At 43.6% G+C, this 21,697-nt stretch overlaps 1 protein-coding gene across 2 annotated transcripts in view; it reads left to right on the top strand.

The window, feature by feature from the left end:
* USP12 (ubiquitin specific peptidase 12) overlaps positions 1-14,520 on the top strand; it is a 77,775-nt gene extending 63,255 nt beyond the window's left edge. For both annotated transcript variants that reach the window (XM_019936842.3, XM_073794989.1), the window contains exons 7-9: positions 6,362-6,559; positions 9,300-9,378; positions 11,353-14,520. In XM_019936842.3, coding sequence (XP_019792401.1) covers positions 6,362-6,559; positions 9,300-9,378; positions 11,353-11,454 — 379 coding nt within the window. In that variant the 3' untranslated portion in view covers positions 11,455-14,520. The remainder of the gene's footprint in view (positions 1-6,361; positions 6,560-9,299; positions 9,379-11,352) is intronic.
* Positions 14,521-21,697: the final 7,177 nt, after the last annotated feature.

The following is a 21,697-nucleotide window of genomic DNA, read 5'->3' as shown; positions in this document are numbered from 1 at the left end:
GAAGGATGAGGGGAAAGTACTTTACTCACCCTCACCCTAGTTTCCACTGTTCCTACATGGCGTTTTGTACCTTCTCTCAGTATATTATTATGAAGACGGTATTTTGGTATCAAGGAATTGAATCATCATCATCATCATCATCCTGATTATTTTACTTTTTAGTTTGAATCAAACTCAGAAAAGTTGCGTGAACAATACTAACAATGTGTTTTTTTTACCCTAAACCATTTGAGAGTGAGTTCCTGATATGATGTCCCAAGATCCTGGACACTTGGGTAGCTGTTTCCTACCAAAAAGGAAGTCTCCTATGTACTGTATCCATCCAGGTCAGGAAAGTAACACTGATGTGTTACTGTTATCGTAGACCTTATTTTACTGTCACCAGATATCCCAATAATGTCCTTTATAGAAAAAAGGATCCAGTCCAGAATTACACATTGCATTTAGTATTCATGTCTCTTTAGTCTTTTTTACATTTAGAACAGTTCCTTAGTCTTTTCTTGACTTTCCTTATCTTGGCACTTGAAAATTACAGCTTAGTTATTTTATAGAATGTTCTTCTTTGGGTTTGTCTCATGTTTTTGTATGGTTAGGTTCAGGTTATGTATTTTGGGCAGGAATCACACAGAAGTGATGCTGTGTTCTTCTCATTGTGTTCTTTTAAATGGCACACGATTCTATAATATGTGTCAGGTGTCAGGGTTCCTAAGACACTCCTGGATTTGGTGATTGACTAGAAGGACTTGCAGGACTCAGCATGTATAGTCGTGCTCACAGCTGAGATTTATTACAGGGAAAGGGGACAAGTACAATCAGCCCAGGGGAAGCCAGGCCAGCTTGCAAGAGTCCTGTCCCCGTGGAGTCACACAGACGTACTTAGTTCCTCCAGCATCAAATGTGATAACACGGGAGAAGTGTTGTCTCCCAGGGAAGCTCCTTACCAACTCGGTGGCCGAGATTTATTGGGGGCTGGACACGTAGGCATCCTCTGCCTGGCATGTGCCAAAATTCCAGCCTCCCGGAAGGAAAGCAGGTGTTCAGCATAAACCATATGATTTGCACAGACAGTTCTCAGGGGCATCGAGACACGCTTGTCAGTTAGGAAACGGTGGGGACACCCCCCAATCAAGTTCCCAGATGTTAGCCCAGGAGCATCCTCGCACCCGGCCTTTCCGAGGACAGTCTGAGGCCTGCTCTGGGACTCTGTCTTGCACATCCCGTGACTGGTACTGTTCTCTTTGGACACTTGACTGAGGTGCTGTCTCCCAGGATTCTTCACTGTGAAGCTGTGCTTTTCCCCAGTTGTAATTCATATGTATTTTGAGATTGAAAATTTGATGAGAAATGGGGATATTTACAGTTTTTTTCATTTTTTAAATCTCAGTGAGAACTCAGAGATTCCTGTTTTATCCCGTGGGTAATGATTGTCTCGTTTATTTTCATGTTCACATTATCCCGATTTGGCCAGCAGGAGCCCCTTCCCGCTGCCTCCTGTGTCTTTTGCCCCGTCCCTTCGTTCTCCAGCCCCTCTTTACTCTGTAGTGCAACAAGATGTCCAGGCTCGCTTTGTCCCTTCCTTGCCGCCCATGCTGGTACCAGCCGTTTCTCGAAGGAGCCCTGGTTCCTTTTAGGGGGAGAATAACGTTTAAAAACCAGGACCGTGGTATAGGTGTGCTCGTTGCCGTTGCCGTGTCACTGTTCCTGGGCCCACTTAGTGAACAGAGCTGGAGGACATGTGTGCTCGTGTGTGTACATATGTACACACATTTACATCTGTGCTTATTTATCTGTTGGTCTCTCTGTATCGAAAAACCACAAATTCACAACAGTACCTCCAGTTTCATCCAACACCATAGGGTTTATTCTGGTTTTCTCCTTTTTAATATTTGTAAGCCCCTCCTCTGACAGTACAGATTGGCTCCCATTATCCTTATATATTTAATAGTTTGGTCAGTGCCCCTGTAGGTAGCCAGGCTTATCACCGCACCCCTGCCCCCCAGAAATAAACCTGCATCTGTATGCTCAATGATCTTCAACAGATGGTGGTGGGAAAACTGGGTATCCACATGCAAAAGATTGAAGTTGGATCCTTACTTCATACCATTCACAAAAATTAACTCAAAATTGGTTAAAGACCTAACCATAACACCTGAAACTATAAAACTCTTAGAAGAAAACATAGGGGAAAAAAAAGCCTCACGATGTTGAGTGTGGCAGTGATTTCTTGAATGTGACACCAAAAGCACAAGCAACAAGAGCAAAAACAGATAAATGGGACTGTATCAAACTTAAAAACTTATGTGCAACAAAGGAAACAACGGAATGAAATGACATGAATGGGAGAAAATATTTGCAGAATATTAACAGAATGGGAGAAAATATTTGAAAACCAGATATCTGATAAGAGGTTAATATCCAGAATATAAAGAACTCACACAACTCAACAGTAGAAACCACATCCTTGGGCAAAGGACTTAAGTAAACATTTCTCCAAAGATGACATACAGATGGCCAACAAGCATATGAAAAGATAACATAACTAATTATCCGGGAAGTGCAAATCAAAACCACAGTAAGATACCACCTCACATTAGTTAGGATGGCCACTTTCAAATAAAAAGAGAAAATAATGAGTGTTGATAAGGATATGCAGAAAAGGGAACTGTGTACTGTTGGTGGAAATGTAAAATGTTGCAGCCACTCTGGAAAACAGTGTGAAGGTTCCTCAAAAGTATTAAAAATAGCATTAAAAAAAAAATAGCATTACCGTATGATCCAGCATTCTGCTTCTAAGTATATATCCAAAAGAACTGATAACAGGATTTTCAAAGAGATATGTGCATTCCCGTGTTCATTGCTCTAGTATTTACAATAACCAAGAAGAGGTGGAGGCAACTTAAATGTCTGCTGACAGTCACACATGGTCATAGGTCATGTTCCCCTCACCCCCAGCACCATGTGCCCCAGTTAGTCGTGCTTGACATTAAGTTTATAAGAGGAAACTGTGGAATTTTATGTACAATTATTAAGCTTTTCTGTGTGGTCAAGACTTGCCCTTTTTCTTTTCTAATATAAAAATTTAAAGCTATAAATTTTCCTCTAAACGCTGCTTTGGCTGTGTTCCCACAAATTTTAACATGTTGTATTTGCGTTATCATCCATTTAAAAATCTATTCTAATTTCCCTTGTGATTTTGTCTTTGTCCCATGGATTATTTAGAAGCATATAGCTTAGTTTCCATATTTCAGGGGGATTTTGCTATTTTTTGTTTTTTAATTTTTGTCAGGAAAATATATCCTGTGATCTCTGTCTTTTGGAAGTTATTGAGACTTCTTTCATTGTCCAGTACATTAATGAATGTCCAGTTGTACTTGAGAAGAACACATATTCTTCAGTTTGAAATGGAGTGTTCCATAAATGTTGATTAGATCCGTAATTTGGTTGTTCATACCTTCCCTATTCCTACTGACTTTTTTGGTTAGAGAAGTCTGTTAAAGACTTTACCTCTGTGCATTTATCTGTTTATTTCTTTAATTCTATCACATTTGGTACTTGGTACTTGAAGATTGTGTCCTCTTGATCAGTTGGCCCTCTTTATTATGGAATGTCCTTCTTTTTTGTTTTTGGAATGTCCTTCTTTATCTCTAGTAACACTCCTTGGCTTGGGTTCTACTTTGTCTGATATTAGAATCAGCCAGAGCCAGCTTTGCTGACTTTGTTAATGTCTTTTTCCATCCTTCTACTTTTTAAAAATAGTTTTAAATTATGATTAGATATTATCTAATTATAATTAGATAATAGGAAGGTAAATACCTCTTACGTTAGTGCAAAATGAACACACCTTATTGTTTTAAAGATGTAAAAGCAAGAAAATGTAGATCATAAATTCATCCAAATTTTAATCATTGTGTAGTAGGTAAATGCCATTTAAAAAAATCTAAATGGAAAATTAACTTATAAGTCAGTTTACAGAAGAAAAAAATCAATGTCGGGGACTTCCCTGGTGGTCCAGGGCTTGAGACTCTGTGCTCGCAATGCAGGGGGCCCGGGTTTGATCCCTGGTCAAGGAACTAGATCCCACGTGCTGCAACTAAGACCCGGCACAGCATGCATGCATGCATGCGTGCATGCGTGCATACGTAAATCAATACATTTAAAAAATCAATGTCTATTTCAGACTTTAACTAAAAAGGAAAAAAAAGTTCTCTGTCCTCCCGTTTTTTTCTTTAGCATATTTGTCTTTTGGAGAAAACGTTACATTCTGAGACCACTTTTTTAACAACAGTGACAGAGATCAAGAGCTCCCTAAGGTCACCTTTCTCCACACATGTTTGAATGGAAGGAAAACCAGAATCCTATCAGTTCTTTGGTGTGTTGGTGGAATTGGTGTTTCAAGCAGGAAATGAACTTCTTAGTTCTTCCTTCTGCTGCACAGTCTCCATGATGAATTGGACTCAGCTTATGTATGTGTTCATTTCTTCCTGAGCCATTTCAGTATGAGAAGAATTTTGTGAGATAGTCTCTCATCATCTATAAAATGTGGCTCCACAAATATTTGTGTTTGACTTTATCCTGTGTCTCTTCACAAGTGTTGGGTTTCCTCTGGGAAGAAGTGCTGCTGGGAGGATTCGTGTTCCTCCCGTGTTGTCTGATGGGGCGTGTTTTATAAGCCAGCATTTGGACATGTTCTGTTTTCTCCATTTGGGCCTTTGCCCCTCTGCTCTGGCTTAATTTCTAAAAGCACATTTTTCCTAACCCCCAGGCCATATCTGTCTCCTCTTCCTCATCTTAACTGCCTGTGTCTAATACACTACTAACGTATTTAACACTTAGAAACATCCTTGTGGGTTTGCACCTCACTGGACATTTTCAAAGGATGGTTTGCTTTTATTGTTTTGAAAGAGTTTGTTTTAGCAACTCTGTACCAGTTTAATTGAACATCTGATGTTTAAGAGTTGGATTACTGTATATATAAATATATATCTTGACTTTTTTACTTTCCGTAACTTTTTCCCATGCCATTTAGAAACTTTCAACAACATTGTTTGAAGTTGTAAAATACTCTGTTGTGTTTGTATTGTAATGTATTTCAGCGTTTCATGTTGTTGAATAGCTAGGATTCTCCTACTTTTTCACAATATAAAATAACTCCAGAACTGAATTCTTCTCAGAAGTCTTGTATTTGAGATGACCTATTTAGTTTCGATTACTGAGGCAAAGGCCATAAAGGCTGTTAATTCGTATTGCTAGATTGCTTTCCAGGAACGATTAGGTTTTACATTTATTTTCGCTAATGTTTTCCAAAAGCCAGGTTAATAAACACTTCTGGAATAATAAGCTACCGCACCACATTTAAGACCTGTAGAATGCAGATCTAGAATGATGCTGTAAAATGAGTTGTTTTCACTTCGTTAGAGGCAGAGGTTTAATAAGTTTCATTTTTTAATCATGAAAAGTGTTTTGCTTCACTGAACACACACAGAATTCAGTTCTGTAGTGTTTGTCAAGTACCTACGTGTGCTAGGTGGAGAAATATAATAAAAGAGTTGGTTCCTGTCCGTCCGGAGTCCAGACCCTAGAAGAGAAAGACCCGTAATCATCTAAATGTTTTATAGTGTAATAAACTGTACAGATATGAAGTGAGCGTGTAAAGTGCTGATGGAGGGTTGAGGAGAACAGCTATTTGCGCCAGAAGATCAGGCGTCGGCGCTGAAGTGAAATGGGGGAGCAGAGGCATCTCGGGGAGAGGCTGCCCGGAGGGGTCCTTCAGGGCGTTGGGGGATGGGGAAGCCCGTGCTTTACAGGTGAAAGCTTCACTCCTGCGTTTCCAGGTTATTTTGTTCCCTTTCCAGGATGCACGCAGCCACCGCTCTCACTAAGGAGCTGCTCCTTGTCTCTGGCAAACGCCTTTAATGGATGGTCTTTAATGCTTTTCTCGCTGTCCCCTGCTCTGTCTGTTACTGAATTATATAGCTGAATAGAACAAATGGATCTCAGCCTCCATTCACCTCCGAAGGAGTGAGCGGCCTTAAGGAACTGGTTTTTCCTGCGGCTGGCACAGTGACCTATATTTCAGAAGTACAGAGTTCTTAATAAAGGAATGTACCATCATATCTCTTTGGGAGCCGTACCGAGTGCTGTGTCAGATTATGTGGTTTGGTGATGATGGGGGGCAGGGGCCGTCTTAAGACTTTCAGAATTTTGCTTTGCTAATACAAAAGTCATGGGTAGAAATATGCAAAAGTGGGCAGTGCCAGGCTTTGAAAACTATCAACTGTTACTTGAATCGTGAAGTTTGATAGTTCTTTTAAGGACATGGTGAACGTCTTATGAAATTTTGTTTTCATGTTTATTTTAACAGGATGAAAGTTAAAAAGCTGCCCATGATTCTAGCTCTGCATCTGAAAAGATTTAAATACATGGATCAACTTCATCGATACACAAAACTTTCTTACCGGGTCGTTTTTCCCTTAGAACTTCGTCTATTTAACACTTCAGGCGATGCAACCAATCCTGACAGAATGTACGACCTCGTGGCCGTCGTGGTTCACTGTGGAAGGTAACAGGGCCGTGGGCCATGGTGGCAGGATGGTCGGTGGTGGGCAGGTGCGCGCACAGGGTGCTCGTGAGCCGCTCAGATATGCAGGCCCTTTGGAGGTTTCCGTAGCCCTCGGTGCTGTAGGACGAAAATAAGTTTATTTCAAATGGATATTTCAGATGCATTTTACCATTTCATTCTTAAAACCTTTACATATTAAAATAGTGTGTTATTGCCTGGATTTGATACTTGTTCTTATTATTTAAATATTATTCTGGGAACTTTAAGTCCTGTGAGTTTTTCGTTTCCTTTTTTCTTGATTATTGGTAAAAAAAAAAACACTGCTTAAAGCGATTTTACAAAATAAGTTCTTTCAGAGATTAATTGGATATGTTCATCATGTTAATGATTGTGAAAACGCTTTAAAAGGTTTTGGAGATAATCTTCAAAGATAAGCTTTCTGATTTTATAAGTCCGTGTGTTTGTTTCCTGTTAGCCAATAGAGTGTACTATCTCATCTATAGATCTTAATTTATAGAATAGCTCAAAAAATTCTCAAACCACAAGAGTGTCACATAATCAACATTTATATTTGGAACATACAGTCTTCATTGACTGTTTAGAATTTCCTGTAATAATTTTATTTTTTATTTATTTATTTTTGGCCACACTGTGCAGCTTGTGGGATCTTAGTTCCCCGACCAGAGATGGAACCCAGGCCCTGGCAGTGAAAGTGCCGAGTCCTGACCCCTGGGCCTCCAGGGAATTTCCTCCTGTAATAATTTTAAAACAGGTCACTCATCCTTTTCCCCCTGGCTGTTGCAAACTTGTACTAACAGCGTGTTGTACTCCAGCCTCTCCTTAGCTGTCCCTCCCTCTCCCAGCTTTCTGCTCAGAATATGTCAGGACAGCTGGGAGGGAGTCCACTTCTGTCACAGTCTTTAACCTTCATGGTCTGTGTCAGCCCATCTCCTGCCTCTTATCCTCAGCAGAAATCTTTGTTTTCCATTTTCGGAGCATTATGTTTCTAAAGAAAGAGTGATGACATCTGAACAGAGGAAAACAATATCGGGTACCTTACAGAACCCTGGTGTGATGATCAGACTGGAGGTTTATTTTAGCATTAAAAGTGGTGTTTTTTTTTAAGTTTTGAGGTATTTTCCTCTACAGTGAAAAAGTACTATCTTTGTGTCATTTTGTCACCTAAGATATTCATCTCAACTATGGAATCAAAGATCTGAGGAAACTTGGAGGCAGCTTATTCTTATATCTGAGGTTGCTACTTTTAAAATAGTATTCACCATAAAGAATAATCTGTGTTGAAAATTACTTCAAAGTCTGTAATATAATAATTGTGGTAGAATTATAATTTGATTTTAAAAGTATATATAAGCTTTTATAGTGAGTCATACTTAAACTGGGAGAGGTTAAAAATCTTTTACGTGTTCTTTGTAAAGAATTTCTTTTAGGGACTACCCTGGCGGTCCAGTGGTTAGGACTCTGCACTTCTACTGCAGGGGACACGGGGTTCGATCCCTGGTCAGGGAACTAAGATCCTGCAAGCCACGAGGCACAGCCAAAAAAAAAAAAAAGAATTTTTTTTAAAAGAAATAATCCCACCTTTATTTTTACATTCTTCTAGATTTCTGTATTCCAGATTTGTTGAAAATGAGATGCAGAGGCAATTATAATAATTATAATGGTGCTAAGAGTTAAGTACTTAAAGCTAACACTAATACTACTAAAAAAAAGTCATTTGTTTAAAGAAGTTTATGAAGTTGGAGCTTGATTTCAGAGCCAAGGATTCGACATCTTTACTTTTTCAAGCATCACATGGAATCCTTCCTCGAGAAAAACTATTGCCGAGGGTTGAGACTCAGAAATAACTACGTGCGTTGTTTTGTAGTTTAATTCAGCATGTTCTGCCTGTGATCACCTCTCCTCCCCCCAAAAAAATGCTAGAAATTTTTATTTAAATCTTTTATAGAAGCAAATTGGAAAATCACTTCAAAAATAATAATTTTAGGGCTTCCCTGGTGGCGCAGCGGTTGAGAGTCCACCTGCTGATGCAGGGGACGTGGGTTCGTGCCCCGGTCCGGGAAGATCCCACATGCCGTGGAGCGGCTGGCCCCGTGAACCGCGGCCACTGAGCCTGCGTGTCCGGAGCCTGTGCTCCGCAACGGGAGAGGCCACAACAGTGAGAGGCCCGCGTACCGCAAAAAAATAAAAAAATAATAAAAATAAAATAAAAATTAAATTAAAAAAATAATAATAATTTTAGGGCTTCCCTGGTGGCGCAGAGGTTGAGAGTCCGCCTGCCGATGCAGGGGACGTGGGTTCGTGCCCCGGTCCGGGAAGATCCCACATGCCGCGGAGCGGCTGGGCCCGTGAGCCATGGCCGCTGAGCCTGCGCGTCCGGAGCCTGTGCTCCGCAACGGGGGAGGCCACAACAGTGAGAGGCCTGCGTATCGCAAAATAATAATAATAATAATAATTTTAAAAGGCAACAAAGAATTTTATAGTATAGCTTTATATAAAGAGAATACTGGTTATATCTCTCAAAGTAGAGTACTGATTATTTGGTCTTAAAATTGAATGCCAGTTCAGATCAATGTAGCTTGATCTTTTGGGGGAAAGAATAGGTAAGGAATATTTTTATCTGTTTCAGTTTTTCTACTTTATAGAACGTGGAATATAGGGCATAGAAGAGCAATGCTAATAAACTTTGTATAAAATTAACTTTTATTTCTCTTTGTTTCAGTGGTCCTAATCGAGGCCATTATATTGCAATAGTTAAGAGTCATGATTTTTGGTTGTTGTTTGATGACGACATTGTAGAAGTAAGTCGTTTCCTAATTTCTTGTTTTCCTTCAAAGTTGTGTGTGTATTTTGCTCTTAACTTTTTCCTTCCAGCTTCTCATTGTATATGACAGGTCTTCAGATTGTAGTCTGATTTCTACTTCTTGCTCCCTAACATCCAGTCCCATTGCTGTAATGGGCAGCTAACCTTTAAAATGTTTAGAGGGCTTCCCTGGTGGCGCAGTGATTGAGGGTCCACCTGCTGATGCAGGGGACACGGGTTCGTGCCCCGGTCTGGGAAGATCCCACATGCCGTGGAGCGGCTAGGCCCGTGAGCCATGGCTGCTGAGCCTGCGCGTCTGGGGCCTGTGTTCAGCAACGGGAGAGGCTGCAGCAGTGAGAGGCCTGCGTACCGCAAAAAAAAAAAAAAAAAAAGTTTAGAATAGGCACTTCCCTGGTGGCACACTGGTTAAGAATCTACCAGCCAATGCAGGGGACACGGGTTTGATACCTGGTCCGGGAAGATCCCACGTGCTGCGGAGCACGTAAGCCTGTGCACCACAACTGCTGAGCCTGCGCTCTAGAGCCCGTGAGCCACAACTACTGAGCCCACCTTCCACAAGTACTGAGCCCGCATGCCACAACTACTGAAGCCTGCGTGCTTAGAGCCTGTGTTCCACAACAAGACAAGCCACCTCAATGAGAAGCCCTCACACCTGCACAGCAACCAAGAGCAGCCCCTGCTCGCCACAACTAGAGAAAGCCCGCGTGCAGCAACGAAGATCCAACACAGCCATAGACAGATAGATAGATAGATAGATAGATGAATAAATAAAATTTAAAAAAAAGTTTAGAATAAAACAAGGGAAATCTTTCAACAACAGAGCTAGTTTAAAAAAAAACACTAGGGCTTTCCTGGTGGTGCAGTGGTTGAGAGTCCGCCTGCTGATGCAGGGGATGTGGGTTTGTGCCCCGGTCCGGGAAGATCCCACATGCCGCGGAGCGGCTGGGCCCGTGAGCCATGGCCGCTGAGCCTGCGCGTCCGGAGCCTGTGCTCCGCAACAGGAGAGGCCACAACAGTGAGAGGACCGCGTACCGCAAAAAAAAAAAAAAAAACACTATTAACAAAATAATTTATTGAGCTATAAGGCACAGTAAAGCATGCAAATTTTAAACAACTTAAATTTTTACATGTGAATGTGCGCCCACACGTAACCACCATCTAGATCAAGATATAGTATATTTTCAACACCCCAAGAAGCTCCCTTATTCCTCCTCCTGGTCAGTACCCACAGCTTTCCTCCCCTAGCCACCATCCTCTGGAATCCACTATTTTGAATTTTACTATGTTACTGTGATGAATTTTGCCTGTGTTTGAATACGAGGGGCTCATCCAGTATGACTGCTTTTGTGTCTGGCTTTTTCACTCATCAGTACCTGTGCAACTCAATCTTGTTGCCTGCAATGGTAGTTCTTTCTTTATTGCTGTCTGATTTTCCATTGTACGGCTATACCACGTTAGAAACTTGACTTTTTGTCCATTGTTGACTATTACAAATAAAACTGCCTTGATTATCCTTGTACAAGTCTTTTGTTGGACATAGGCCCTCATTTTCCTTGGGTATATTGTAGATTGAACCATATGAAAGAGCCATTTTTGTAGGTCCCAAATGGTTGACAATTAGTGGTTTCCTATAGTTCAGGGTAGAATAGAATTGCTGGGTCACACACAGGGTGATTGTATGTTCAGCCTTAGAAGATGATGCTAAACATTCTCCCCAGCGTCTGTGCCATTTTACGTTCCTCCCCGCTATGCATGAGAGTTGCATTTGTTCCACGTTCTCACCAGTACTTGGCATCGTCCGTCTTTTTAATTTAAGCCATTTGGGTTGTGCAGAGCTGTTTTATGAATGAGAAAATGAAAGGCATTATTCTAAGAAAGCTTGAAGATTTTATTGGATTCAAGCAGTTCAAAGAGCTTGTTTTTGTACTAAAGTTTGTGTTTTGCCTCACAGAAAATAGATGCACAAGCTATCGAAGAATTCTACGGGTTGACGTCAGATATCTCAAAGAACTCTGAGTCTGGCTACATCCTTTTCTATCAGTCCCGGGACTGAGGGAACCGCGATGAAGAGAGACCTTCTGCCTCATTTCTTCTCTGGTTATTTGGGAAAGGATCAAGCACCAGTTTTCCAAGAAAAGAGAAATGCAGGGAGCTCAGGGGGCAGTAGCACACTTTGCACACAGTAAAGCAAAGACTGGATGCACACGCTCTTCCTACCGTGGTAGTTGATTGATTTGCTCAGGTATCATGCTGTCTGCACAGTTCCATACAACGAGGCAGTGAAATCAGAGATACCAGCTCCTCTTGTAAAACAGCCTTCCAGTAATTGACATGCATTTTCTCTTCATTAATTGCACCAGTAATGATTGAACTCCTTGGGGGTGCAGTAGAAAGAAAAGGAATCTGTGAGGTTGTACTGACAATTGCAGGAGATGATGTTGAACACACTGCATACATTTGCCTGGTTGAACACATCGAGAAGCAATACTGGGTGGTCTTTTCAAGCGTAAACCAGAAATACTTTTGGGCCCAACACTTGCAGTTGCCTTCCTGATGTAAAGAAACTAACAGATACTAGAATCCAGTGTCAGGAAGACAAATACGTTTGCTTCTCTGAAGAAGCTTATAATAATATACAGTATATGTATATCTAGGGAACAGTTGGTCAAAAGTGGCTTTTTGTTTCCCCAAGGGGAAAGACTGGCTTTGTAATTATAATTTTTTTCCTTATTTATTTTACTTAAAACTGGTAGAGTCTAAGTATTGTATGAAGTGCCCATGATTCTGTCGTAAATTTCAGCATATTTTTATTAGTTTTTGTCAGTTTAACTAATCCTTTTGTTTCTGTTTTTAAGGTGAATTTTAAACTCTGTTTTAAATCATAAGTTACCTTAAGAAAAATAGCAATGAGAGGAGGTACATACTCTTTTTCGGGAGGAACTGATATCTCTGGCTAAAGATTTGTCCTAGTTGTCACTTATTTCATTCAGTTTTAATTTCAGTAAAATTAAAAACTATCCCAAATTCCCTGTCATTGTGGAATGATCTAAGCAGTCCTGGTGCGACGGTGGTGTGCGGCCTTGCGAGTTCGTCAGTGCTCTGCTTCAGGTTGAGGCCACGTTTGGAAAACTCATGTCATAGCAGCTACGTTACTTTCAAATGTTCTTTATCCTGGAACGAAGTGATCCATCCCAGCCCCAGCTCCTGGAGAGCTAACAGACCCTGTGAGGGTTACATTTTAATGAGGTCGACCAGAAGTACTTTGAAAGCAAGTCTTTTTTTTTTTTTTTCCCCTTCCACCTTTACAGATGTTATTGGAATTTAACTTTGTGTTTAAGACTTCATTCTGTTGGCAGTTTCAAGAAGTAGTATGTGTGATGCAAGATGTACGTAAACCGTTGCAGTTGACACTTTGCCATGCATCAAGAAGTTGTCTGACAGTGGCCGAATGTAACTTGCTGAAAATAATTGAATATATATTCAAGATAATAGCAATCAGGCCTTAGATGTTCTTTATTCATGTTTTCTCGAGGCAGGAATCTTTTTCTTTTAATCGTTGTAATTTCGTAAACTTATTTTACTAATACTGTTGAACCTGAAAAACAAGCAACAAAAAAATGTTTTGTCTGCTGCTATTATTAACATTTATTATCTGTATCTTTTAGCTCAGGAAATGACTTCACCTGTTCGTTCCATGGATCGATCTTTAACAGGGTCACTTAGCTAATGGGGCTGTTGAAACAGATGTACTGGGAGAAAATGATGATATATTTTGACAGATTGCTTTTTAAGAGACAGTTTCTAAAGCCTTGCCCTGGCTGGAATGGTTCTGGTGCAGATTATATGGCCTGCCTGATCCACCGCCACGGCACAGAGAGTCACGACCAAGAGTGTGGGCAAGGTGATAGCCGCGGAGGTGGAGGCATTTTTTATTTTGAGGGCTTTAGCCAAATTGTCTTGGAATTTAAAGCGCAATTTCTGCAGCTTTTAGTATGGAGACGAGGAGTAACGTGAAGCTGAACCAGTTTTTCCTTGCGTTGGGCCACAACATGTATGAGAAAGAGAGATGAAGTCATTTGCATAAAGGTACAGCATTGGGATATTATGTTGTGTTTGTTTTTACATTTTGCATTTAAAAAAACATACAGTGAAGTAAAAGCCAAGGTTAGATTTCCTATTAAAGCAAGTTCTAGCGTTGTTTTTGAGTTCCATGGTAGTCACACACTGTTCACATCTACACCCTGTTTAATAGGATGACTTGTCAGGAGGGGACGATGGGGTGACGGTTGTCAGTTTTCTGCGTACACTCTGAGTGCAGCTGCATCTACGTAAAATGTCTTGAAGCTTCTCAGAAATACAGTATACTTTAAAAACATGTAGGGTTAGGGTCGGGGGGGAAAATGCAGATACAGTAAGTAAGAAAAGTGACCCATATCGAACGCGTTGTGAGGTTGTGTGCTGGTCCGACTGATGGAACTGAGGGGTGGGTTTCAGTTGTAAATGGTGGCTGATTGCTGTCTAACTGTGTACATGTATGTTGGGATGGCTATCCCATATTTTGTATATTGGAATACAAATTTCTATAAATTATCATAACTGAAAGTAAATATTCTAAATTAAGTCTCACTTCTAAGTCACATGGCTTCTGTCTTGGCGGCTTTACCTTTTAAAGTTGGCTCGAGACAGGAGCCCTGAGACTTTGGGCAAAGAGAAGAGGTGAGGAATGTAATATATGGGTCTCGTCGCCTCTAACCATCCGTGTAGGGTTTTTTCTTTCCTTGACGGCAGTAGAAAGACCTCACTCCCATAACTTACTACTCTTGATACTTTCTTTAAAGCTACTTTTCAATAAAGATTCTCTCATGAGGTATTTACCTGGGAGTTGGGAGGCTAAGGCGCTCAGGTCCTGGCTCTTCAGTGAATTTAACTGTGTGACCTTGGGCAAGTCACTTAACCTCTCTGTGCTTCAGTCTCCCTATCTTGTAAAATGGGAGTAATACCTACCTCACAGGGTTGTTGTGGGGATTAATTAGATATAATGTCTGTAAAGCATCTAAGGTTCTTGAAGAAGGCGCTATATAAATACAAAATAATATCTATTAAAGTTAGTTTATTTGTGCTTGTGGGGTTTTGTGTGTTTTTTCCTCAAATGCATTTGCAAACTAGAAGTACTACACACTTCGGACACTGTGTTACTGGTTTTGCTCAGAAGTTACTACTTTTGTGACCCAAAGAGATTTTCCCAGAACACATCCCATTTGTGTAAAATAGCATTCCGTACGTGCCTGCGTGTTTCTTCAGCACGTACCTTGCATTTATTTGTCTTTATTTAGTAGCATTGTCCTTCCAAAAATCCCAAGTTTAGAAATGTAAACTTAGAATCTCAGAGGGCAAGGTATCTTAACAGTCACTGTTGCTAGCACCCCTCCTCCCTTCCAGGGTGGTACTTGCTCCTGTAAAATCAGCACTTGAACTTGAGAACTTGAAGCTTCGTCAGCTGTTGAGTGACTGCTGTTTATTTATCCTCACCATTCTTGGGAACCCTGGCCTGGAGGCGCTCTTGTTTATTCACGTCTCTGAAGGACTGTTCTCAGGGTGAACACCGTACCCGTAGGTGGGGAACTGAGATAATCATCTGTATCATGTTGAACTTTGAGTAAATGACACTGTCTGTTTTCAAGAGTTTTTCGTGGACTGTTGGAAAGCCAAGACCACCCCTCCCGTTTTCCAAGTTCCCTTGTCTTCCAGTACCTGTGCCTGTTATTTGAAAGCCCTTCCTCTTCTCCTCATTGATGTGTTTTCTGTGATAACCCTTTTTTTTACATCTCCAGAGCTGCTGAAATAGCCCATCATTTTTGAGTTGAGCATGTGATAGGCCCTGGACTCAGCATTTTACGTTTCTTAAAGCTTCATCTTGAAGACAGTGTCTATGAGGTTCATTTTACAAAAGAGGAAACTAAGGCTTTTCAGAGGTTAAGTGATTTTTCCCAAAGTCACTCAGCTGGAAGGTAGTAGATCCAGGTGTCAGTGGATCTGAACCCCTTGTTGCCCTGTGGAAGGTTCTAAATCACTCTCAGGAATTCTCCCTCAAGCAGCCACTATGGACCCCTGATTTCTGAAGAAACAAGCTTACACGATCCATCATATGCCACTTAACTATAATCCACCTTAATACTGGGTTCCTTTCTTAAATTTCCTCACCTGCTGTCAATGATGTGCCCTATAATTAAACTGATCTAGGACTTAAGGAAAACGTCATACCTTCTAATTGTTTTCAAAGAAGCAAAACTCTTTGAAGATCAAAGAAACAGTCCCACTCCACTGAGAAGTCGTTCCCGAATCTGGATAATGAGCAGAATCACTGGAGGAATCTTACAAACGTTCAGATTCCCGAGATCCATCCCCGAAGATTTCGACTGAAGATGAGAAATCGAGTTCTCAAGGGCTCCCAGGTGATTCTCGTCACCCAGGTTTGGGCCTGTGTTAGAACTCACCTGAAGTTCTAGATCAGGGTTTCTATAAGTTCACTGCCAACCTGGAGTTGACCTGTTGGGAGCATTGTCAAAAAGTGAAATCATCTAAGGAATACTCATGGGATACTGAAGAGGGACAGAACTCTTGTCTTTACGTACAGCATTTGAAGGGCTGCCGTCTAGGGGGTGTTCTGCTTCTAGGGTTGAGTTGGGACATAGCAGTGGGAAGAGCAGAAAGGCCCTTAAGTACAAGGGAGAGCTCTCTGTTGGCTCAGCAGTGAGAGAAGATAAGAAATGAAGCCTTGAGCAGACGCGTTTTACCATTGGCAGGTGGGGTGCCTAGGCTGGCTCAGAGGTTGTGCCAGAAAAACAAGCTCCGTCCCACGTGAGGCCGCAGGGACAGGGCGGACAGGGAGCCATGCGCCCTAGGCCAGGGCTCGTATTCCCTCCACATCACACTGCCCTGCATCTTTTAAACTAGCTGGACGTCGGGTGCTGTCATTCACCGCAGGGAGAATCTAGATTGCACTGGTCAGTTAGGGTGGGAAGCACCCCTTCGCCTGTCCCTGACTTGAAAAGAGGTAGGTGGGTTGAGCAAAGCACACCCGTCTCTAGGTTTCAGGTGGCAGGAGCTGATTCCGTATGCCTTCAGTTTGTGCGGGCACAGCGGCCTTGGGTGAACCTACCCTGCATGAAAGACGCACTCCACCGTCTCTCAAAATACTTTCCTTTGGAGAACACTCAGGTTCTTCAGATTTAGGGACCTCCGAATTGTGGCCAACTTGGTAGAAGACATTAAAACGTGACCAAGGAGCGATGGCTCCCCTTGTGCGGTGGTGCAGCCCTTGCCCAGTACATCCTGGCAAGCGCGTGTTGGGTCATTGACAAGATTGCGGAAGAAGAGGCGTGAGTTTACTGTACTCGGTCATGTCGTCACAGAGTCTCACCCACTGCAAGGCCCAGGAACAAGACCGTGATCGCATACTGTCTGTGCACATTTTGGGGGGATAAAAGCAATGATGACTTGTGTTGTTTATAACCTATTTACTGAAACTTCTGTTTGCTGGTAGCTTTTCCCTTCAGGAAGGAACCATTTTCCAAATGGAGTTTGTTTTAGGATGCAAAAATGAATTCTTGGGCTTCCCTGGTGGCGCAGTGGTTGAGAGTCCGCCTGCCGATGCAGGGGATGCGGGTTCGTGCCCCGGTCCGGGAAGATCCCACGTGCCGCGGAGCGGCTGGGCCCGTGAGCCATGGCCGCTGAGCCTGCGCGTCCGGAGCCTGTGCTCCGCAACGGGAGAGGCCACAGCAGTGAGAGGCCCGCGTACCACAAAAAAACAAACAACAAAAAAAGAATTTCTTGGCTGGACTTGACTGGTTAGTTTTTAATAACCTGCCAGAGTGTCGCACTTATTTAAGGAAAAATAAAAAGTGATGATAGGATGATGAGGAACGTAGACTTACAAAATGGCCTGTCCGTGGATAAGATGATTAGATGGGATCATGGAAGCTTCAGAAAATATAAGCATCTTACCTATTTTACCAGCATTACATGTATTTATCATTCTAAAAGCCATCTCAATTATTGCACTCTGCCCAACAGATGTATATTTTAAGTTCCTATCGTGAACCCAAGTATGAGCAATGTAGTGTCTGGACTTCTATACATCATATCTACTCTATTTTACTATATATTAAGCTATTGACGAGAACCGGTTTGAACTTACATTGATTTACTGAATGTAGTTACACAGTGACATAAGGCTTAAGATCCTATCTCAAAGCAGGCAGGCAGGGGTGGGGAGATCTGTGCTCTGAGAAGCAAATCCTGAGCTGTGGTGTGGAGAGGGGTCTGGAGGGGCCAGAGTGGGTGTGTGTGATGAAGCTTCAGGGCAACAGGACCCTGCCGCGGGCTGGCTGGGGTGCAGGCAAGGGGAGCAGTGTCTAGGGGGACTCCTGGATTTGTCTCACTGGCACAGCTTACGACACAGAAGCCTTCTGCTGAGAACCCTGGAGGAGGGCCAGGCTTGGGGGTTAGGTCATAGTACTCCACGGTATGAATACCACGGTTTCTTTGTAAGCATTTGCTTTTTTTTTTTTTTTTTTTTTGCGGTACGCGGGCCTCTCACTGCTGTGGCCTCTCCCGTTGCGGAGCATAGGCTCCGGACGCACAGGCTCAGCGGCCATGGCTCACGGGCCCAGCCGCTCCGCGGCATGTGGGATCTTCCCGGACTGGGGCACGAACCCGCGTCTCCTGCATCGGCAGGCGGATTCTCAACCACTGCGCCACCAGGGAAGCCCCATAAGCATTTGCTTTTAACAAACTCACACCGCCTGGCAGTTCGGGGAGGCCTAGCCCTGATGGCCGGGGAATCACTGTAATTCACACGCTCAGGATCTATTAGCCTCTGTCCCACATGCCACGGGGCAAAGCTTTAACAGTAGAATTTGAGATTAGGTACAAAGTTGAAATGGCTCTTGTACTTCTGAGATAATTACTCTGTGGCCAGGGAACTCCCAGAATGTGTTACAAGGTCTACAGTGATTCCGAGGTATTTAATAACTGAGGACAGGTTGATAAGCTTAGCAGCCTCATGGTGAAGAACGTTGGGTGTCTTGAAAGCTTTTACTGGAAATGAATCGTATCTATCCTCTGCTCTGGCATAAATAATTTCCTTCTATGGAAAGGTGATACGTCTTAAGGACCGTGGAGGGGCTTTAGAACGAGAGAAAAAAAAAATTCAGTTGAAGGGCAACTTGCAAAGTTTTCAAAGGAAGTTTTGTGAAGTGAATTTACTGCTAGACAGATTGAAGTCCAGTCCGATGAATCTGATGGACCTGCCCCAGGAGCCGGGTGCCACTCTGTGAGATGCAGGGGTTGCAGTCCCATAGGAGGAGGGCTGATTCCAGGGCAGCCTTGCAGTCCCCGGTTCACTGGTATCAAACATGCTCCCAGTCTCTCCACGGGGAACTCTTGTCAGAGATAGCTGCTGACGCGTCAAGTTTCTCTGACACAGGTCTCTTGGTATCTTTCCCAGCACCACTCTAGATCTGAACTGGTGGTCACTTGGTGACCGTAATGTTCATCGCCTTCTCCTTTATATGCCGGGCTAATCAGACACACATTAAGTGGGCAGCGAGCCAGCCCTTCAGAGCCTCAGGACCCAGTCCCATAGCCCATAAGCCTGCTTTCCTCATTTATAAAATGGCAAAAGTAAGGCCATCTTGTAGGAATGTCATAAATGGAATTGAGATACATGTAAGATACACCTGGTACAGTTCAGGGCGACAGTCCCTCAACAGCGTTGTCTAGAAACTTCAGCGGAAACCTAGTACTGATTTCTTAGATATTGAAGAGTTATTATGTGAAAAGCATCACTTCAGTTGTTGCAGGGGATGTAGAGATGGCTAAGACACCATTTCTATTCTCACGGCGCTCACAGTGTGGAAAACAAGCTCATAGTTGAAGAAGAAAGACAAAACGCGAGTAAAATGTTCTTCAGTTTCCGCAGGAGGTGTCAGAGGAGACTCACGTGGTTTAGAGCGCATCCTGGCCCCGCTCCACGTGTCAGCTGAGCAAACGCCAGGCTTCATCCAGCTCCTCGCCTGTGAAATAGACATCACTGTGGATGCTGCCTGAGGGTCCAGAGGGTGAGGATTGCATTGCAAGGGCTCAGCCAGTGCCAGCAGGATCTATTGATGCAGCTCCTGTGATTGAGCGCCCAGCCCACTGTGTGCCGCCAGCTTCCAAGAGCACAGAGTGAGGCCTTGGGCAGCTCAGTGGAGCAAGCAGGCAGGCCAGTAATTAACTGCAAGGATACAGAGTGTGGAGAGCCCTGATGGGGACGTAAGTAAGACAATGCAGGAACACAGAGGCAGAGCATCTAAATCAGACTGCAGGCAGGGAAGGCGCCCAGAGGAGACGCCACTTGAGCCGGGCTTTCCAGGAGAAGTGAGGGTTATTCAGAAGAAGGAGGGGATAGAGAGGGGACGCCTCTGATTATAAAGAAGACAGTATGTGAGAAAGTGCTGTGGACAGGAAGCGTCACGTCCTTGGGAGGTGCGGCTGTAGCGTGGTCAGAACCAAGAGGCAAGGAAGGAAGGGCTGTAAATCCAAGAGCGTAATTGATCAGGTAAGGAGTCTGGATTTTCCTAAAAGGCAGAGAGGGGACCTCGGGAGGGTTCTAAGCAGAGGACTGATTTCTCAGAGCGACGCTTGCGAAGAGCCTTTTAGCAGATTCCTCCTGCCTGGAAGAGGAAGACCAGTGAGAAGGCTGTGGTCGTCCAGCTGAGAAGGCGTGAGAGCCTGGCCAAGGGGCGGCTTTGGGGGTGGGGGGCGGGTTTGGGACACCAGACGCTGAGCTAGGATCTTTAGGACGTGACTGCCGTGGTGGGGTTCTTGCGGGTTCTCTTGCAGGCCATTTGGTCCCTCTCTTCACGCTCCGGTGGGGCAACCTCACCTACTCCACGCCTCCGACTATCAGCGACGCTAGTGACAAATCTTTACCTGTTGCCTAGGTGCCTTGAGCTCCAGGCCCTTCTAGCCAGCTGTCACGTGGGCCGCTCCATCCAGATGTTACACAGGCACCTCAGACTCAACTGGCTCAACCCCCACCCTGCCCTCACTCACGTACACAGGTCAGAGACTGGGAATTGTCCTCCACGCCTTTATGTCCATCCTGCCAATACATCCAGACCTCAAGTCCTCTCAGGACGACCCTCTAAATCTCCTGAGCCCACCTACTTTGATATCTCTAGGCCATGGCTTTGGTCCAGGTCGCCACCACCTTGTGCCTCCTAATCAGCATTTCGGCCTCCAGTCCTGGCCTCGGTAAATCCGTTCCCCACAGTGAAATTTGAGGGCTCTTTTTTTTTTTTTTTAATTTATTTAATTTATTTATTTCTGGCTGCGTTGGGTCTTCGTTGCTGTGCCCAGGCTTTCTCTAGTTGCAGTGAGCGGGGGCTACTCTTCGTTGCAGTGCGCAGGCTTCTCATTGCGGTGGCCTCTCTTGTTGCGGAGCACGGACTCCAGGCCCACGGGCTTCAGTAGTTGTGGCTCGCAGGCTCAGTGGTTGTGGCTCGTGGGCTCTAGAGCGCAGGCTCAGTAGTTGTCGTGCATGGGCTTAGTTGCTCCGCGGCATGTGGGATCTTCCCGGACCAGGGCTCGAACCCGTGTCCCCTGCGTTGGCAGGTGGATTCTTAACCACTGAGCCGCCAGGGAAGCCCCTGAGGGCTCTTTTTAAAGCGCGCACACTTCCTGAATACATGCTGGAAGAGCTCATCTAAAACGCACACATGAAATGGGACCGAGCTAGTGCAGAACGAGATCGTGTGGCTGATTCACTGGGAATTCTCAACACGAGCTGCTTCACTGCTGTGTCTTAAACGGAGCAAGTGTTTTGCTGAGTGCAAATGTCTGAATATTCATTAGGTGGAGATTTTGAAAAATGGCTTAAAAATTTTTACATCCGTCTTCTGTGCACATCATAGAATGTTTCCTGGAAGTAGTCAAGGGAGAAATCAGACAGCCAACTCCTTGTTCCAATGTCATTCCCTGGATAAAACCTCTTTGCCCCATTGATTTGAAGAAATGTCACCTCCCGGATGAACTTGGAGCTCTCTGGGGCCCTCTCTTCGGCTTCCAGACCTGCCTGTCTAGTCCCAGGACCACATAGCTGTGAACCCCATGGTCTTCACGTCTTAGTAGCACTTCAGTGAAAAATAATACGGACAAGCATACAGGAGTACCTAGTGCTTTCTGTCTCTGACTATTTAATACATTTCAGAAAGTATTTGGGCACTGATTTTTTTTTTCACAGAACGCTA

This window comes from Tursiops truncatus, chromosome 18 (assembly GCF_011762595.2).
Source record: "Tursiops truncatus isolate mTurTru1 chromosome 18, mTurTru1.mat.Y, whole genome shotgun sequence".
NCBI lineage: Eukaryota > Metazoa > Chordata > Mammalia > Artiodactyla > Delphinidae > Tursiops > Tursiops truncatus.
Note: the sequence above shows the minus strand (reverse complement) of the source record. Positions and strands in the feature narration are given on the sequence as shown.